The sequence below is a fragment of the Pimephales promelas genome, chromosome 10 (genome assembly GCF_988280905.1).
Source record: "Pimephales promelas chromosome 10, fPimPro1.hap1.1, whole genome shotgun sequence".
In the NCBI taxonomy this organism is placed as follows: Eukaryota; Metazoa; Chordata; class Actinopteri; order Cypriniformes; family Leuciscidae; genus Pimephales; species Pimephales promelas.
Genome location: NC_142778.1, coordinates 30,352,881 through 30,371,300, shown reverse-complemented (window position 1 = coordinate 30,371,300; position 18,420 = coordinate 30,352,881). Strand labels below are relative to the sequence as shown.

General features: G+C 33.8%; 3 protein-coding genes across 3 annotated transcripts; 1 reads left to right on the top strand and 2 right to left on the bottom strand.

Moving 5' to 3' along the window:
* The first annotated feature begins 188 nt into the window (after positions 1–188).
* anpeplb (alanyl aminopeptidase, membrane like b) lies at positions 189–10,495 on the top strand. The gene is made up of 20 exons (XM_039684220.2): positions 189–1,255; positions 1,557–1,696; positions 2,748–2,887; positions 2,989–3,109; positions 3,677–3,831; positions 4,119–4,226; positions 4,336–4,479; positions 4,561–4,626; positions 5,227–5,292; positions 5,374–5,507; positions 5,710–5,792; positions 5,926–6,056; positions 6,581–6,636; positions 7,311–7,458; positions 7,541–7,629; positions 7,709–7,813; positions 7,927–8,094; positions 8,189–8,329; positions 8,805–8,886; positions 9,034–10,495. Exons 1-20 carry the CDS (start codon positions 657–659, stop codon positions 9,181–9,183), a joined length of 2,826 nt encoding a protein of 941 aa, XP_039540154.2. The 5' UTR covers positions 189–656; the 3' UTR covers positions 9,184–10,495.
* arpin (actin related protein 2/3 complex inhibitor) lies at positions 9,207–13,090 on the bottom strand. The gene is made up of 6 exons (XM_039684256.2): positions 12,932–13,090; positions 12,565–12,640; positions 11,765–11,897; positions 11,363–11,569; positions 11,118–11,281; positions 9,207–10,929 (listed from the first exon to the last, which is right to left on the bottom strand). Exons 1-6 carry the CDS (start codon positions 13,021–13,023, stop codon positions 10,921–10,923), a joined length of 681 nt encoding a protein of 226 aa, XP_039540190.1. The 5' UTR covers positions 13,024–13,090; the 3' UTR covers positions 9,207–10,920.
* A 1,011-nt stretch (positions 13,091–14,101) lies between these two features.
* On the bottom strand, positions 14,102–17,124 carry fam169b (family with sequence similarity 169 member B). Its single transcript, XM_039684255.2, has 9 exons — positions 17,016–17,124; positions 16,588–16,712; positions 16,347–16,449; positions 16,177–16,262; positions 15,895–16,069; positions 15,632–15,814; positions 14,786–14,914; positions 14,525–14,595; positions 14,102–14,365 (listed from the first exon to the last, which is right to left on the bottom strand). Exons 1-9 carry the CDS (start codon positions 17,050–17,052, stop codon positions 14,249–14,251), a joined length of 1,026 nt encoding a protein of 341 aa, XP_039540189.2. The 5' UTR covers positions 17,053–17,124; the 3' UTR covers positions 14,102–14,248.
* Between the last annotated feature and the right edge of the window lie 1,296 nt (positions 17,125–18,420).

Below are 18,420 nucleotides of genomic sequence, written 5' to 3'. Positions count from 1 at the left end.
TTCATCTACATTACCATCTGCTGATTTTAAAGACATTTAGATTAAAACTAGGAAGGTAGGGTTGAGTTAAACAAAACAAAAAGTCTCCTCCCCTAACAACACACTCCAAATTACAAAGCCAAACTGATTTAGTAGTAGGAAAGGGTGAGAAATTCATCATTGATGTTTTGTTTGTTTTGTTCAGTGAGTAATCAGAGAAGTTTCTGGGCAGAACGCAGCTGTCACCTCTGCCGGGGTCCCAAACAGCTGGATGACTGAAGATCTATGGCAGAACGTAAGATGGACTCGAGGATCCGGATGGGACTTCTCCGCGCTGTTCCAGTGATTAAGTACATTTACTTTCAGAATGCACATCTCTTTTCTCTGCATCAAAACTCTCTTATGTGTTTTTGCTGACCTTTGACTGCACAACAGATATTATAACTGATTCCAGATGTGGGACAAAGAGCGATGTAACGCACTACATGTCAAATACAGTCATGTTTGTGTGTTTCTGGCTCATGCTAGTTAATATGTAACCTTGATAGGCGTGGTAGTGGTGCTTGACGTCCCAATTGATATATTGTCAAGATCCGTGAGAGGGTACAGAGTCTAAAAACGCTCAGCAAGTTCCCTTAGCTCACTTCACTCTTGGAGGTTTCTCAGAAGCATCAGAAATGGCCAAAGCAACTGGCATTTCTAAGGCCGTGGCTGTCGGCATTGGGGTCATCACGGTTTCTTCTGTTTGCGGTTTAGTGTTGATGGTAGTGATGTTCCAACTTGAAATAGAGGGTAATCCTCCACTGGTTCCACCTACTCCAACTAAACCTCAGGTCATTCCAACAGATCTTCCTACGAATCTCAGACTCTTCGACTATTTGATCCCTGAGAGCTACAACGTCGTCCTCCAACCGTACTTTTATGGAGCGATAACTAACAACTACACAAACCAATCCTTCTTTTTCACGGGGAACTCAACTGTAAAGTTTAAGTGTATGAAAGACTCCAAAACCATCTTTCTTCATGTTCACAACCTAAATGTGACAAATGTGGAAGTGAAATCTGATTCAAATGAAATATTAAAGAGCAGTTATACAATTCATTACAATGCAAGTAATTTTCTCGAGATCCAACTCGAGGGCAAGTTATCTGGAAATGGGACCTACTATCATCTTTTTACCAACTTCGAAGGGGAACTTTTTGAAAACTTGAATGGGTTGTATGTGAACCGGTACACTGAGAAGAGTAAAGACGAGGATGAGGAGGATGAAGAGAGGTAAAGATCTAGTTTCTTTTAATCGTATATATAAAATTATATTTAATATTTTTGTCTTACAAATGTCTCTTTTCAGTTCGGTTAAAAACACCTAAGAACATTCATTGACTGACAAAATGTGAATGTGCTATTTCAGGCTAAGATATATATTTGTATGTATTTGGTCACATAACTAGTTTAAAACATTTATTTTGTTTGGTAAATTGTTCATTGCGAGAAGCCTCCTGAGGTTTTTTTTTGTATGAAATCGCCATTATGTACATTTACTGTTTAATTTGCGTAAATACTTCTTCACAAACAGATTCCTCGCCACCAGCCTGTTGAAACCCACAGACGCGAGGAGAGTATTTCCGTGCTTTGATGAGCCAGCTCTGAAGGCTACGTTTAAGATTACTATTATCCACAGACCTGGAATTAAAGCCCTCTCCAATGGAGTTGGAGGTTAGGATCCTAACTTGTCAGGCTTAACAAAGTCAAAATTACATGAAAGAACATATTTGATATATAATATATATACTTGCTTAAAAATAAAGGTTTAAAAAGTGGGGTTTTCGCAACAGCGCCATAGAATAGTTCCCCAGAGAATCTTTCAGTGTACAGTATAAAAAATATGTTTTTTTCAACTTTTTTTTTGTGGTATGAAAACGTTCCGTGGATTTTAAAGTTTCTTCATGGAACCATATATGTTCAGTTTACTTAATTTTGTTATGCAAACTCATTGCCTCAATTTCATTAAGTAAGCATAACTTAATTGCATCAAGTTAATCTTACTTAATCCATTTAAGTTTTTTCAAATCAACTTAGATAATTTATGTAGTTCAGATAACATAATATTTTAAGTTTCTGATGATTAAATCAATCTCTTTCATTGTATTAACTAAATTTTTCAATTCAATGAACTTACAATTTTAAGGCAACCAGGTTACTTATTTTTTAATTTAAACCAACAATATTTTTTTACACTGTTTTGTTTTTCTATTTTTGGCTTTATTTTACCATTACAATTTACAATTTTAGTTGCTATCGTTATTGGGGTTATACTTACAAGAGACAGCTAAAAAAAATTGTAATGGTCAATTAATTAAATCTTTATATATATAATAAAAAAATGGTACTCAAACCAGTCAAGTAATGTTTACAAGGTTTTTCTGAGTAACAAAGGCATAGCATGCAAACAGTACAGATTACTAAGAAATTTTAAGTAAGTTCAACAAATTATTGGAGATTATTGGAGAAGTAAAGTTAACAAAAAAATTCTTAGAAGAACAATTTTCGATTTACTAAAATTGTTGTATTTAAGACTAAATATTTACACTTTTAAAAATAAAGGTTCTTAATCTATAGATGAAGAACCTTTATTTTTAAAAGTATAAATATTTACACTTAAATACAGTCTCTAATACAGACAACAATAAATTTCAAAACAACAAACTGTAAAGCTGTTGCTTATTTGAAAAGGATTTATGCTCGATATATCATTTCTGTTTTTCAGATGAATACTCGATAGAAATAGATGGAGAAGAATGGGTTGTGACTCAATTTCCAACAACCCCCAACATGTCAACTTATCTATTGGCTTTAACTTTATCTGATTTTACATCTAAATCGATACCTGCTGGGACATACATGCATGTATGCTGCTTTCATTTATATTTAAGATACTTCAGTGCTGACTTTTTTCTTTCTTTCGTTTTTTTACATTTCACAAATTATTATTATGATGTGTTTCCAAGATATATGCTCATAGAGAGGCTATTGCTGCTGGCCATGCTGACTATGCAGCTGAAATAACACATCCGATTCTGATTCGCTATGAGAAGGAATTTGGATTGAAATACCCGCTGCAACAACTAGGTGAGTCGAGGGGAAAAACAGCAAGGTTTCAATGGCTCTATTGAATTATTTGGTTTATTTTAATTGCTTGCATCAATACATATGGATGAAGTTCACTTATTGAAAGTTTTTATATTGTATGGACCGGACAAAAGACCTTAAAAATAACTGGTAACACTTTACAATAAGGTTTAATTTGTTAACATAAACTAACTACATTAGTTAACATTAACTAACAGTGAGTAATACGTCTACAGCATTTATTAATCTTAGTAAATGTCAATTAAACATAAATGTATTGTTAAGATCAAAAGTTGTATCTGTTGAACATTGTTTTTTAACAAACATTAACAAAGGGTAAGAATGCTTTAAGAATGTTAATGTTAATTATTGCATTGTTAACAAATGACCTTGTAAAGTGTTACGAAATATCATTTGTGTTCTAAAATAAAAAAGTAATTTAGGTATGAAACAACATTACACAACGTTCATTTTTGGGTGAACTATTCCAAACAGACTAAGCTGAAATGAGTCTGTGTTCCATATTAAAGACATGGAGGATCACAAGCAAAATTTGTTTTATTACAGATCAGATTGCACTGCCAGATTTCAGTGTTGGAGTCATGGAAAACTGGGGGTTAATTTCATATCAGGAGTCAGGTTTGCTGTACGATAAAGAGACGGGATCAACCTTTGACAAAGAACGGGTGGCCACTCAGATTGCTCATGGTCTGGCACATCAGGTAAAGTTATTCATAACCTTAATATCCTATTGCATAAATCATCACTGACTAAAGTTTACATTGGGCTTCATATTTCATTGAATGGCATTGTTAATTGCAGTATAACAACCTAAATATATATATACTGTGTATACATATATATATATATATATATAGAACATACAGTATATTTAGATAATGCACTAGAACTAGGGGTTGAGAACCCCTAAATCATAAATCTTTAAATAAATAATTTGTTTGTATTGTTTGTATTGAATTAAAATAATTTGAATTGTGCTTAATTTCAGTGGTTTGGAAACCTTGTCACTATGCGCTGGTGGAATGACCTGTGGCTGAATGAAGCATTTTCGACGTATATGTCATACATTGGGGTGGAAGCTGCTAACTGGGACTTGGTATGTTTTTGTTTATTTTGTTTTTATTTGTCGACAACTATAATGGGAATAACATGATTAAATTAAAACTCCAACCTCCTCTGATGATATTGTTCATTTGTGTTTTCAGAAAGATCTAATTGTTCTCAGAGAAATCCAGTCCGCCTTTCAAGTGGATTCCTTGAACTCTTCTCATCCTCTCAGCATGTATGAAAATGATATTCAGACTTTCTCCGAGATCATAGAACTTTTTGATGACGTCACATACAGCAAGGTTGGCATGACATCTCAGTTATAGTGTCATCAGTAAGTTGCTTAATGTTCGAAATTAATACATGCTCTGTACATCCTGTAGGGTGCTGCTGTGTTGAGAATGCTGTCCTCATTCATGACTGAAACAGCATTTATGAGAGGAGTCAAGGTAATTTTTATTTTTATTCTATTTTATTTACTTTTGAAATGTAACTTTATCCTGCGATGGAAAAACTGGGTTTTCAGCATCATTACTACAGAAATCATTCTAATCTGTTGATTTGGTGCTCAAAAAATATTTTTTATTATTATCAAGATTGAAAACAGCTTAGCCATCACAAGAATATGGTGTAACTGTACTGTATACTTATTTAAAAACAATGTATTTATAAAATGTTCAGATGCTTTATTTAGCTTTATAAATCCCCAACTCAAATTTGATTTATTTGACTTAAAAAATGAAGTAACCTGGTTGCCTTCAAATTTTAAGTTCATTGAAATGGAAAAATTAAGTTAATACAATGGAGATTGATTTAATAATCAGAAACTCAAAATATTATGTTATCTGAACCACATAAATTGTCGATTTTACACACAAAAAATAAAATGTTATAACAAATTATGATGTTTTTTTTTACAGTGTACTTTAAATATATTAATATAATTGTGTTTTTATAACTTATGACCTTTTGTGATATGATGTGATTATGTATTGAATATGTTAAAGTATGGTCAGGACTTGTTTAATTGCTAAATGTTTATATTTCAGACGTATCTCAACAACTTCAAGTACAATAACACTGTGTACAGCGATCTTTTGGAATGCTTGCAAAAGGTAAATCAAGGACCTATATCCTATTTTTTTAAGTTGATATAATATATGAGAGAATAATGACATATTTCCAACAATGATCAGGAGACAAATCTAGATTTGGAAGGCTTCATGAGCACATGGATTGAGCAAGTTGGGTACCCAGTAATCACCATTATTACCCAGACGGGGGAGACTTCTCAAGAACAGTTTTTACTAAAGCCAGGCGTGGGCCATAAGTGAGTTCCAAAAAATTAATAGTATTCAATATTATCATATTTACTGAATCATTTAGGTTCCATTTATAGCCTTGGATATAAACTTAATACAATAAAAAGTCCTAAATTATTGTCCCATTATATGCAATAGAGTCTGTATTGTTTAGTCTCTATAATTTAGTAGTTTCCAAATTAAAAAAATTATTCATTTTCTTCCTAACAGTATTCCATGGCAGGTTCAAATCACATACATTAAGTCTGATGATCTGGGGTTGAAAAAAGATTTACTGAAAGTAAATGGTCCAGGTAAGGAACGAATCAACTTTAAAGCTTAATTTTAAAATATGAGAAGGAAACCTGGCAAAGCAACAGGGCTAAACATGCAGTCGCTGTTTGTAGTGATTGACCCTGCTGCTCATTTCTGCATCCTTCCCTATAGTTCGAAGGCCACATTTTCAACTCAAAGATGAATGGGTTCTCGCCAACATCAACTGCACTGGCTTTTACCGTGTGAACTACGACGAAGAAAACTGGAACAAACTTCAAATGCAGCTTGAAGAAAATCATGATGTAAGACATGTTATTAGGATCCTTTTTTAAATCACTTTACAGTTAAGGGCAACATAACTTTGCACAAGTACACAAACCCTTGTCCGACAACCGATCCGATTAAACATACTTAACGTGCGTTGTTCCATTGGTCCATTCAAGGGGGCGATAGAGATACATTCAAATAGGCTGCCTCACACATTAAACCGTATTACTCAGGTAAATTCCTATAAACATACTGAATCAGCATGAAATGGAAGTTGTTTTAGTCATTTTTTCCATACAGTAGCCGCTGCTGAATTGAAACTGTAAAAAAGGGATACAAAATCTGTAAAAATTTGGTAGTTCACGGCACGCTATCGCCTCTCGTGGCAGCGCTGAGAATAATGCGAGCGATCCGACATATTTCAGCGAGGTTACGTAAAATGAAGCGTCTGCGTTCACGTAGCCTACTTGTGTGAAGTGTGTTTTGTCATTTACAGAAAATATTCAAAATTCAAGCAGAATAGTCTACTGATGTGATCAAAAATACCTTACATCTTTAGATCATTCCACTCATCAACCGAGGGCAACTCATTGATGACGCCTTTAATCTGGCAAGGTACATTTTTTTCTAGGGCTGTCAAACGATTAATCGCGATTAATCGCTTCCGAAATAAAAGTTTGTTTTTACATAATATATGTGGGTGCACTGTGTATATTTTATATATGAAGAGTTCAGATGCAAAAGCCTCTAAATGCCATTTGAAATTTTCTTCTTTAATGATGATTTTTGTCAAACTTGTATTTTTAAGTTCAGTAATTTCACTTAAATAACAATTAATAGGTAATCATCATTGCAATTTAAGTGAAATCACTGAACTTAAATATACAAGTTTGATAAAAATGATCATTCTAGAAGAAAATTTCAAATGGCACTTAGATGCTTTTGGATCTGAACTCTTCATATATAAATACACACACATATTTGTAAATATTTAAGAAATATTTGCATGTATATACATTTATATTATATATAAATTTGTTTTATGTTTTATATATAAATAATATATATTTTTAAATATACATGCATGTTTCTGTATTTATATTTATATATATAAAATAATTATACACAGTGCACCCACATATATAATGTAAACGCAAACTTTTATTTTGGATGCGATTAATCGCGATTAATCGTTTGACATCCCTAATTTTTTCATTAAGATTATTTGGTAATTCTATTGTTCACTGGGATTTGTTTCTGTATGTTAACTTCTAATATGTTTTGTACAGGGCTCATCGCCTCGACCTCAATATTGCACTAAATCTAACTCAGTTCCTGGTGAATGATACTGAGTATATTCCATGGGAGTCGGCACTGAAAAACCTGGACCATTTAATCCTTATGTTTGATCGCTCTGAGGTCTATGGTGCGATGACGGTGAGCACAAGAAAACGGTCTAATTGAACACATACAAAACCGTGAAAAATGTGATAACTTATCTGTACATTTCCCTGTTAAGAAATACCTACGCAAGCAAATTACAGGACTATATGAGCACTTTGAAGAGTACACAAGAAATGCAACCATTCCTAAGGATTACACTGACCAGTAAGCACTTTTTTTGTCTTTCTTTACATATATTTTGTTGGAAATCTAGCAAACATTCTTTGTTTTTTTTCCTTCTTAGGCTTAACCAGGTAAATGCTATTTCAGTGGCCTGCACCAATGGCCTTCCTGATTGCATAGAAATGGCAACAAGTCTATTCATTGAATATAAAAATGGCACAAATTGGTGAGTTGCGGCTTTAAGACTAAATGAAATTATTGTAAATTACAGTTCTACAACATATCTATACATAAACATAAGATATATTGACTTGAAAGCTGATGTATTTTTACATTTAGGATTCATCCGAATTTGAGGAGAGCAATCTATTGCAGTGCAATAGCTACCGGCGATGAGGATGATTGGGAATTTGTTTGGGAAGAATACCAAAGGACTACAGTCGCTGCCGAGAAAGACAAATTAAGATATGCCCTATCATGTACCAAAGAAATCTGGCTGCTGAACAGGTCAGGGCAGCGAGTTGAGCTTTACACCATCTCAACGTTTTTACTCCACGCAATGTTTAATTTATACTCACTACTGACTTTTGTAATCCAACAGATATCTTGAGTACACTCTTGACCCTTCGAAGATACGAAAGATGGATATGGTGTCTACCATAAACTACATTGCCAAAAATGTCGCCGGCCAGCCACTCGCATGGGGTTTCGTTCGTAGCAAGTGGTCATATATCACCCAAGAGTAAGTTTGATTGATTTTTTTAAATTCAATCAATTAACAATTTGCACTCAAAAACATGCTAGTAAATTTCACAATTATTACAAAGATTCAGCAAGCAACACATTGAATTAAAGACAACATTTTGAAGTAGAAAGACTGAGTACTCCAATAATGTACAATTATAGAAACAATACTTTTTTTTTTTTAACAGTGCAGGCAAATTAAACCACTCAAATGACATAGTCCACAAACGTGTTCAGTCCGTGTCTTTGGCTTGAAGTAAATGATGAATTTTAAAATATGAATCGGGAATTGCCACAGCAATCAGGAAGTTATAACACCTAAGTTACATAAAAAGTGTCAAAGATCAACAGCAATTCAGGGTCCAAAGGCTGCCTTCAGCTATAAATGAATGATAATTGTCTTAAAGGTTTTATCTCTGTTACTTGTTGGAAGTATATGGACATGTGACTAACAATCATCTTTTTTTGGGCAGGTATGGAGCGGGAATCATATCTTTAGGCAGTCTACTAGATGGCGTGACAAAGAGATTCTCCAGGGACGTTGAACTTGAAGAGGTGCTGTTGTTTGCCTTTTTTGGTTACTCTCTGACTCTTTCAGTTATTGTAGGGGGATAATAAAGAGTAATAGCTGATGATGTCTCAATCTGTAATTGTGTTTCCACCATTGTTCTTACACAAACATTCAAAATTGTCTTTACACAGCTGAAGCAGCTTCAGAGGGACCAGGACAAGAACGAGAATGGGTTCGCAGCTCGAGCTTTGCAGCAGGTCATTGAAAGGACAGAGGCCAACATTAAGTGGGTGAATGAAAACAAGCAAAATGTTAAGAATTGGTTCAATGGACAGCTATAGGATAAGAGTTTTTGTAGGCCCGCACAATCAAAAACAGATGTAATGGCATTTCACAATCGAAGCAACTCTCTACTGTGGTTCTGAGATGGTATTCGCTGGAGAATTAGTCGAGCTTTAGAAATGAAGAACAACGAATGTGCAATTTTAAAATGGCTACATAACACATTCCCTTATGCTGTTTTGAGTAGTCAAAGCCAGATCTATGGTGTATGTAAGGAACAAGGCAAAAAAATCATGTTTAGGACAGCTTAATTTATTGCTTTTAATATAATTTAGCTGAAATTACAGAGTACTGTTTACAGTGATGAAATCACATCTAAGCACATAAACCAAAACAAAAGCACAAAGGACTATTATGTTATTCCTTGTATTTGTATAGTTTATTTTAATTAAAATGCATATTATGAAATATGCGTATTTTGCAATAGGACCTTTTTATAAAACCATAGCTTTAATTTTGTTGATTACTGTGATTGATGATATTATGAATGACAAAAGTAATATTTTTAAACATGTAAAAGTCAAACATGTAAATCTTTAAATAAAGTGAATTTTTGTACACTGCTGTTTCTTTTGATGCACTGGTACAGTAATAGATCTGTAACACACACGCACTTATTTTTATATATTGTCGATATTAGATATTTAATTATGCATGCATATTTTCCTTTTTGCATCAAAATGATGGTTGCTGCCATTTAACGCTCACTGAAAAACACAAATCTATGTATATAATATCATTTATTTATACTGTATATTATGATTTTGCGATGCCTAATCTTATTTAACAATTAAAACAACTGATTTTAAGTTTTTTAGTGTTTTAAAATAGTGTATCATTTTAGAATCAGCCATTAATCGGCCATAATTTTAATATAGTTGCATGTTTAACCCTAAAACCGTATTCTGGACAAATGTGGGCAAAATAGTTTTGATTTATTTTTAAAAAATACTTCCCTTGATCTGAGCGGTACAAGACTTGGCTACTTTTCCTAAGTTTTCCTCCTGAACACACACAATTTTTTTTTATTCAATTTTACAATGTTAAGTGGGTGAAAAAAAAACCTCCTTAATCTTGTATCTGGGTCAAAAATGCGCACCCATAGTAATGAATGGCAAAAACTGTAATTTAGAGCATTCTAAAATAAGCCAAAAGTCGCAAAGTCGCTTCATCTTTAGGTTTGAGCTCTAAGAACTTATTGGAATGATATTTTAATGTAGTTTAAAAAAAAAACTACATAGTAATTCATTTACATAAAAATAATTTACATAGAAAATGTGGTACTTTTTGAAGTAAATAAATTCAAAAATACCCCCAAAATAAAAAAACACACCATAAATGGATAGACAAAACTTCATCGAAGACAGTGATAAAACATTTATAATAAATAAAAATTAGGATCACACCTGCATCCTCTGTGCCCACATTAGTCCACAATTACAGGATTAAGGGCTATAAAGTGAATACGGTTTGAGGGATAAATATGATTATGAAATATTATACATTTCCAATAACGATGCTTGATGAACTAAAGGATAACCTTTTGAAAATACTTAGTACATAAAAATGCATAACAGTCTTTCTTTTAAAATGGCACTTTTGCTGTTTATTTATTATATTTTCATGTGATAACATAGGAATACTGACTGTGAGGTCTTGTTTTGTGGTGTAAATATACATTTGGAAGACAGATAACAAGGCACTGTGATCCAATCCTGGAAGCTCAAGGGTGTCATTCAGTCATCCTGAAAGATCCCAAACAACATAAAACAGATATTACAGGTTTGCATAAAGAAACTCAAACAAATCCTTTGTTTGACTTAATCTTAAACCTCTTGATGATAGAATAACAGGAAATGTTCACATTGATTACACATCTGTTCCTAAATACAAATGCTTCATGTGGCCAGAGCAAAACAGCAGTGAATCTTACCCATTCTTCATCGTCTGCTCCGGCACCCTGACCGACACTCTTCCCTGTCTTTTCCTGATCAGTTTTATTAGCCAATATTTTGTCTGTCCACGATGCTCCAGCGTTCTCATCTCCTGCAAAGTTGCACTTTGTCACTGTACCACCATCCAGTTTGGCGAAGGAAACTAGACAGGAAAAAACACACAGAAGACTGTAGCCACCTTGATTTACTTAAAAGTACACACTATTTTTAGCATTGCACTCACAAATAAAGGGCCCGTCTCCTTTTGTCTTAAGACGGATTTCTTGGCCAGACTCAAGCTCTGTTTTGCTCATCTCCTCCTCTGAGATCCAGAATGCAAAGCCCTGACCAGGGCAATGTTTTGAAGTCATTTTAACCAGCTGGTCCTTATTCACAATATCCCTCAGTTGGCGCTCATCTAGACGATCTGTTTCACCCTTAGCCTCCACTTCTGCAATGTTGAGACACACAAACACACCTTTTGCTCACAACATGCATATAATATTTTATAAATCGGCATATTACATTTATTTAATAGTTTTGTAAAAAAAAACACATAAAAAAAACAGGCTGCCATTAAAAAGCACAATAAAAACATGCCATAAAACTGAATGATTCTGAATAAATGCACATTATGGCTACTCACTGAAGGATGACATCAGATAACCTGTGTTGACCTTCCGGGTATCACTGAAGTTAGGTTCAATCTCATTTCCTTTTGAATCATATTTTCTGCGATGGATTCGGCTTGGTTTGATGTACAAAACATTGAAGCGCTCCTTAAACACAATTTAGATTTTAATGAAAAGGATATCAGAAACTTGCAAGACAAGCAACAATAAAACTATTAATCATTAAGAGTCATGGAAAATATTATATTATGATTTTATCACAAATAAAATTATATATTCTTGACTGTTCAAATGTTTGGGGTTGATATCATTTTTAAATGTTTTTGAACAAAGACTCATATTATTTGATAAAAATCCAGTAAAACATAGTATTGTTAAAAAATTATCACAACTTAAAATAACTGTTTTCTATTGTAAGATATTTAAAATGGACCTGTAATGCAAAGCTGAATTTTCAGCATCATTACTCCAGTCTTCAGTGTCACATGATTCTTCAGAAATCATTCTATTCTATTATGCTGATGTGATGCTCATTTCTTATTATTATCAATATTGACATATAATATTCTCTATTATTTAATATTAAACGTTTTATTGTGGACACCAAGATAGAACATTTTTAGGATTCTCTGATGAATAGAAAGTTCAAAAGAACAGCATTCATTTGAAATGTTTTTTTATTTTTATTTTTTAGTTTTATTGACCCCAGACTTCTGAACAGTAGTTTAAATAAGTGAATGATCATGATTGCAGAGTAACCTACGTTTCTGAGTTGAGGAACAGTTTGAAGTTCTCTATTAAACAAACATTTTACCTTTCTGTTGTTCACATCTGTAATGACATGGCGTGACACATCCAGGACCGCCCCCTCTAAAATGACACCATGACCACTGGAAAGTGAAAATGGTACATAAAACACATTGATACACGATACATAAAACACCAGAACTCCATAGTTGGTGTTGCTATAAACTATAATACTGTAACTTGCTATTACAAAATTGACAAAATATTTCAAAGTTTGAAGCATAGGCTTATAGCATATGAAATTATTTCATAATGTTTTTATAGTATTATTAGCTATATGTTACTGATCTGTAAGGGAGATGAGGAGAAGTAAACAGTCGACAACTACAAAAAGCAAGCTCGCACTTTAAAGTAGGCTAAGTTATTAACGTTACCTCTGATGAACTATTGGATCCCATGCGGATGATAGTTTTTCATTATGCACAGGTTTATTTAATAACGCAGTGTTGTTATAAATGCGACTCATCTTCTGCCGATGGTTTTTGATTTCGTCGAAAGCTGCAGCCACTTCCTGGTTACGTCATCATGAAATCTATCCATTTCAGTTTAGCGATGCGGGGACACATTGTAGTAGTAACTTGTTGACATGATGTGACAATATATAAATTAATATAAAATAAGAGTTTAAAATGAGAAGTGTTTATTTTATAGGCAACAGGCCAATGCCATTTTATATAACTAATATTGAATGGAATTGACTTTGAACATAGGCTACATCACTTTTGGGTAGTCTGATTCATATTTAAAAACACCAACATTTTTATTTTGTGGAAATATAATTTTTGCGTTGTGAAATGAAACATTAGCTACACAATAAATTTACTCAGATACAAATTACATACATAAAGAACTTTTCTTTTTGGTTATAAACCTTTTACAGTCTATGGTATAAACACTCGAAATTGACCATTATTCATACAAAAATTATGTACGCATAACTGCAAAGGGATATTGGGCATGACTTGTTTAACCTGTTTGATATAGTTAATTTGACAAACGTTACAATATAGAGGAAATAGTGGTCAAAACAGCATGCCTCTTTGTTAAAAAAAAGTTTTCAAATGAAATGTAGCTTATGAATGAATTGAACAACAACAACACGAAGTGTTCAAAAGGAAACAAACTCAAAAATGCCCACATTTATAATTAATACATCACACTTCTGAATTAAAATGTTTTATCTTCAACATTTTTTGTATAATTGTTATTATAATAATAATAATTCTAAATTTTGATAATCATAAATGCTATAATAAATTATATAACTATTATTAATATCAAAATATAAATATATAAGAAAGGTAATCATTTCTGAGTGGAAAAAATAAATAAGGTTGAGGCCAATATAAACTTTTTTTTCTGTTTGGTATTATAGCTTGACTTCGACTTGACTTGCTTGAAGTGAACTACAGACTTGACTTGGTTGTGTGTACCTACGAATTAGACTTGCTTGGACTTAATGGTAGGGACTTGAGACTTACTTGTGACTTCAACATGTGTGACTTACTCCCACCTCTGCTCTAGGGTAAAAAAAGATAAACCCATAAAGCATTACATATTTTTATTTAGAACTAATTTATTTGCCCACATCTACATTCTTTGTAGAGAGGCATCTTGAATATTTGGGCTCTGTCTCTGTTATGGCTTTCAAAGGACATTGCCAGTCTGAGATCTTTTGGGACACATGAGTGTTAAGCCCGGGCTTTTTTAAAGCAAATCCCTGTGTTGGAATGATCTGCTGATCGCTTCTTTTCTGAGCTCGATGTGTCTTTGAGACTGGCTGATGAGTCACATTGTGGCAGAATCCCCTGTAGAAATTAGTAAAACAACAAAGAATGATTCATTTTATTATTTTATCTGATTAAATATTAGAGTCTCCAAGGACAACGTAGACTGACTTACGGTAACAGCCACAGGCAGTAAACGGTCACTAGATAAGCTTATATAAACGCAAGATAACATCATACCTCTTCTTCTAAGTCAGCTTCCCTTCTTTCGTGACTATATGAGCTGTGTGGACTCTGCTCTGAGTTTCCACCTGTAAAAAGCACCACCTCTGAGATAAAGTGCCCTGATCATTGCAATAACACCCACAAAGTCTCTATAACGCACACTAAAACACAAGTCCAGTAACTATTTAGAATCAAAAGCATTTGCTCATATGCTATGAGTCAAATTACTCATGTCTTGCTTTATATCTGCTGTTTTACAGCAACAAAGAACCTTACAGTGTTTTGGGAGGTGCCGCATCTGGATATTTAACCACACATTGCGTCTCAGAGCCCATTCACCAGGGGGTTCCACCTCATAAAGACGGTCTCGTTCTTCTTTGTGGATCCCGAGATACTTCTTGCAAACTGTAAACAATTATTTAAACGAGTTGTGTAAGCTTTAGGTACCAGGCTTCCATCAATAATAACAGATAAGAGTGGTTTTATTAACATCCAATGAAACCACTTTTATCAGTTCTATGTAAACTATTGATTTAGCATGCACATGGAACAATAATTTAAGGAATTTACTTACAGTTGTCACTCCCAAAACGTAGCAGTTATGTAGATGGTCTATATGATATTCTGTTGCCCAGATTTTGATTTAAAAAAATCCTGTAACTCTTGTCTGCTTTGGTTTGACTAAACTCTAGAATTCATTCATAAGGTACACTACTATTGAAAAGTTTGGGGTCAGTATGATTATGATTACATATATATATATATATATATATATATATATATATATATATACTGTATATCTATATATATATATATATATATATATATACAGTATGAATACTTTTACTAAGCAATTTCAATAAACAATAATAGGCACAATTGTTTTTAACATTGATAATAATAAGGAGTGTTTTGAGCATCGAATCAGCATATTACACTGATTTCTGAAGAATCATGAAGACTGGAGAAATGATGCCATCAGGAATACATTACATTTGAAAATATATTACCAGATTGTATTTCGATCAAATAAAAGCAGCATTGGATGAGAGAAAAAAGTCTTTAAAAACATAAAAAGAAATCTTACAGAACTCAAACTTTTGACCTTTAGTGTATAAATACCTCCATACATGCCAGGAGACATAGGAAAGCTAATTCCCAGAATGCCCTCTGAGGGTTGGGACAAACAGAAATCCTCCAGCATCTGTAAAGCAAGCCCGGTCCTTCTCCAGTGAGAGCGAACAAATACAGTGTCCAGCACAGGGAGCTGATAACTCTGACCAATGCAGCCGTCACACAGGCTGCCTATGAAAAAAACAACACAATAAACCTTTTTTTTTCTAAATCTACACCAAATTTCTAAGCATGCTAGAAAAGGAAATTACCCCTTTTTTTCATGGTGTAAAACCCAACCGCCTCTCCATTTTGCCAGAGAATTTTGCCATGTTCCCGCAAGGAATAGGCAGAAAAATATAGGTTTTCTCCAAGAGGCCTTTCCAGAATTCCAAATATAACTTGACTGAGCAGGAATAGCACAACTCTCTCCATCACTGACTCAACCTGGGATGACGAGAACTGTCAGAGCTCTCCTGGATATGGTGCCAATGAAAACATCATGACATTTCTGCACAAAAACTTGCCAAAGGAAAGAAAAAAATGCTACTCACTAACACAAGTCCACATCTTGATTTGTTCGATGTCTTTAAAACATCACCAACAGGCCACCATTTGCCTTGCAAGTACACAGCAACCACTAAAAGTATAGGCTTACATTATCCAAATGAAGTAGGATGACACAAAAACAATATTAAGAGGGGAAACGTCTCATTCTCTGGACCTTGTGTTTCATCCTCAGGTGTGTGGAGAGCAAGAATAAAACATGATAAATCACCATCTCTCAGAAATGGAAGCCGACCAATGTTCTCACAGGTTACTTCCACCTGTAATCACAAATATCACCCTTTTATGAGGAATTTAAATAATATCTGGCAAAAACTAAAGAGCTGCAAACCAAGACAGTATTATTGGCTAGGTAGGTAATTTTGACTCTAAATATCTAAATTCTGTATTCCTCTCACTTTCTCTCCATGAGGAAGGGTGAAATGCCTAGCACCATCTGACTGAACACTGGACAGGTATTCGTCACATCCTGTGCTCAGCTCTCGACAATCCTGCACAGGTAAATCCACAGGATAGGGTTTCACTGGGGGGGGGGAAACGACATTTTAAATGTTTATACAATCAATAACACAAGTTTTTAATTCCATTATGGCATTATGGCACACTCTTTAACAATGTTGAACGACGTCACGTGAAATCACTAGCACTTTATTGATTATGACAGAACTCCATAGGACTGCGCTTTGTGACTGTTGTTTATGGTCTGTCAGAGTGTAAAGTTACTATGACGAGAAACGTAGTGCGAGAGCACGTTTGCGTGAAAACAAGCCTTTAAACGCCGTTTTAACAATCAATTTTGGGAATCAATGCTCAAAAGAGCCCTTACCTTTAAAACTATTCTCCAGTTTAGAGTTGGATTCCATTTTGATAGTTAGTTCGACCTTTGAATGTTTCTAAACAGAGCAATGCCATCTAGTGGCTATGGAAAGTGCAAGGAAGAGAAATTCATTCAATAACTTTTTAATCTTCGTGGCTACATGGGCTGAGACCTCCTGTTATACTGTAGGCTATAATCCTCTGTTGCATTTTAGCCTTAGCACATGAAATAATGGCGCTGAAGCCATTAGCTTATTACATACCCACCTACCTTCAAAGTTCCACTTTTTTTTACTTGATTTATACAATTTTTAAAGTTAAAACTTACCCAAATAAGTTATACAAGATTCAACTCAGTCAGTTAATGTAATTTAAGTTGACATGACTTAAACGTCCAAGTTGGTTGTACTTAAATTTAAGGAAGCACCTTTTTTTTTACAGTTAGACAAAACTGTATTTACTGTATACAAATATATATTTAAAATAATGTTCAAATGTATACACTACAAACTTTTATAATATTATTCTAATAATACATGGCACAGTCGTTGCAATGCCAACAAACTATTCCCCGATTGTGATGCAGTGTTGCTATGTCCAGTTTTTACACTGACCACAAGATGGCGACATCATCATACAAATGTGAAAGAGACGTGGAAAAATACATTGAATGCTTTTTTTTTTTAACAAACATGTTCCGAGGCACATTCTTTCCCTTCAAAAACGTGTTTTAATGACTAAAGTTATAAAAAGAACAAAAATGCATAGAAGGTTAGAAAAAAATCTCATTATCCTGTAGTTTTTTTGTGCATAAATTCTTTCAAATTGTAGGCTACAAGAACTGTTAATATACGGGTTAAAATCTTTTAATATAACCTTTGTTGTTCTAGCAAAGTCAGATATTGCAATAAAACTAAGGCAAAACGGCATGGCCATATTATCAGCATTTAAGTCACTATAGTATTTTTTAAAATTCTACTTTGATGAGAGCCTTGATGTTTCATATTATACACCATTCTTTGCAGTGAGCTCCGTTTTGACCTCGTTTTACTCTATTAAAACTGCAGTCATGCTACGGTACACTTTCAGTCTCTCCTGCTATGGAAAATGCATTCTGCGTCTTGTTTTATTCCCATCTCTCTTCAGCATTACCCATAAACCACTAACTTCCCACTGAGAAATTGCAGACATTTCTGAAATTCCTTTCACTAGGAAAGGCTAGCTTGGATTGTTAAATATGCTTTTGTAAAGCTGGGAGTTTATCCTTTAAAAGGGATTGACTGTGCATATATTTGGCATGAGAGTAAATACTGCAACAAAGTAAATAGGCAAAAGACTTTAAATGCAAATCACCTACATGGTTTATGTTTAAGATGTAAAACAGGATCTAGCTTTGCATATCAGTGAGTTTCATC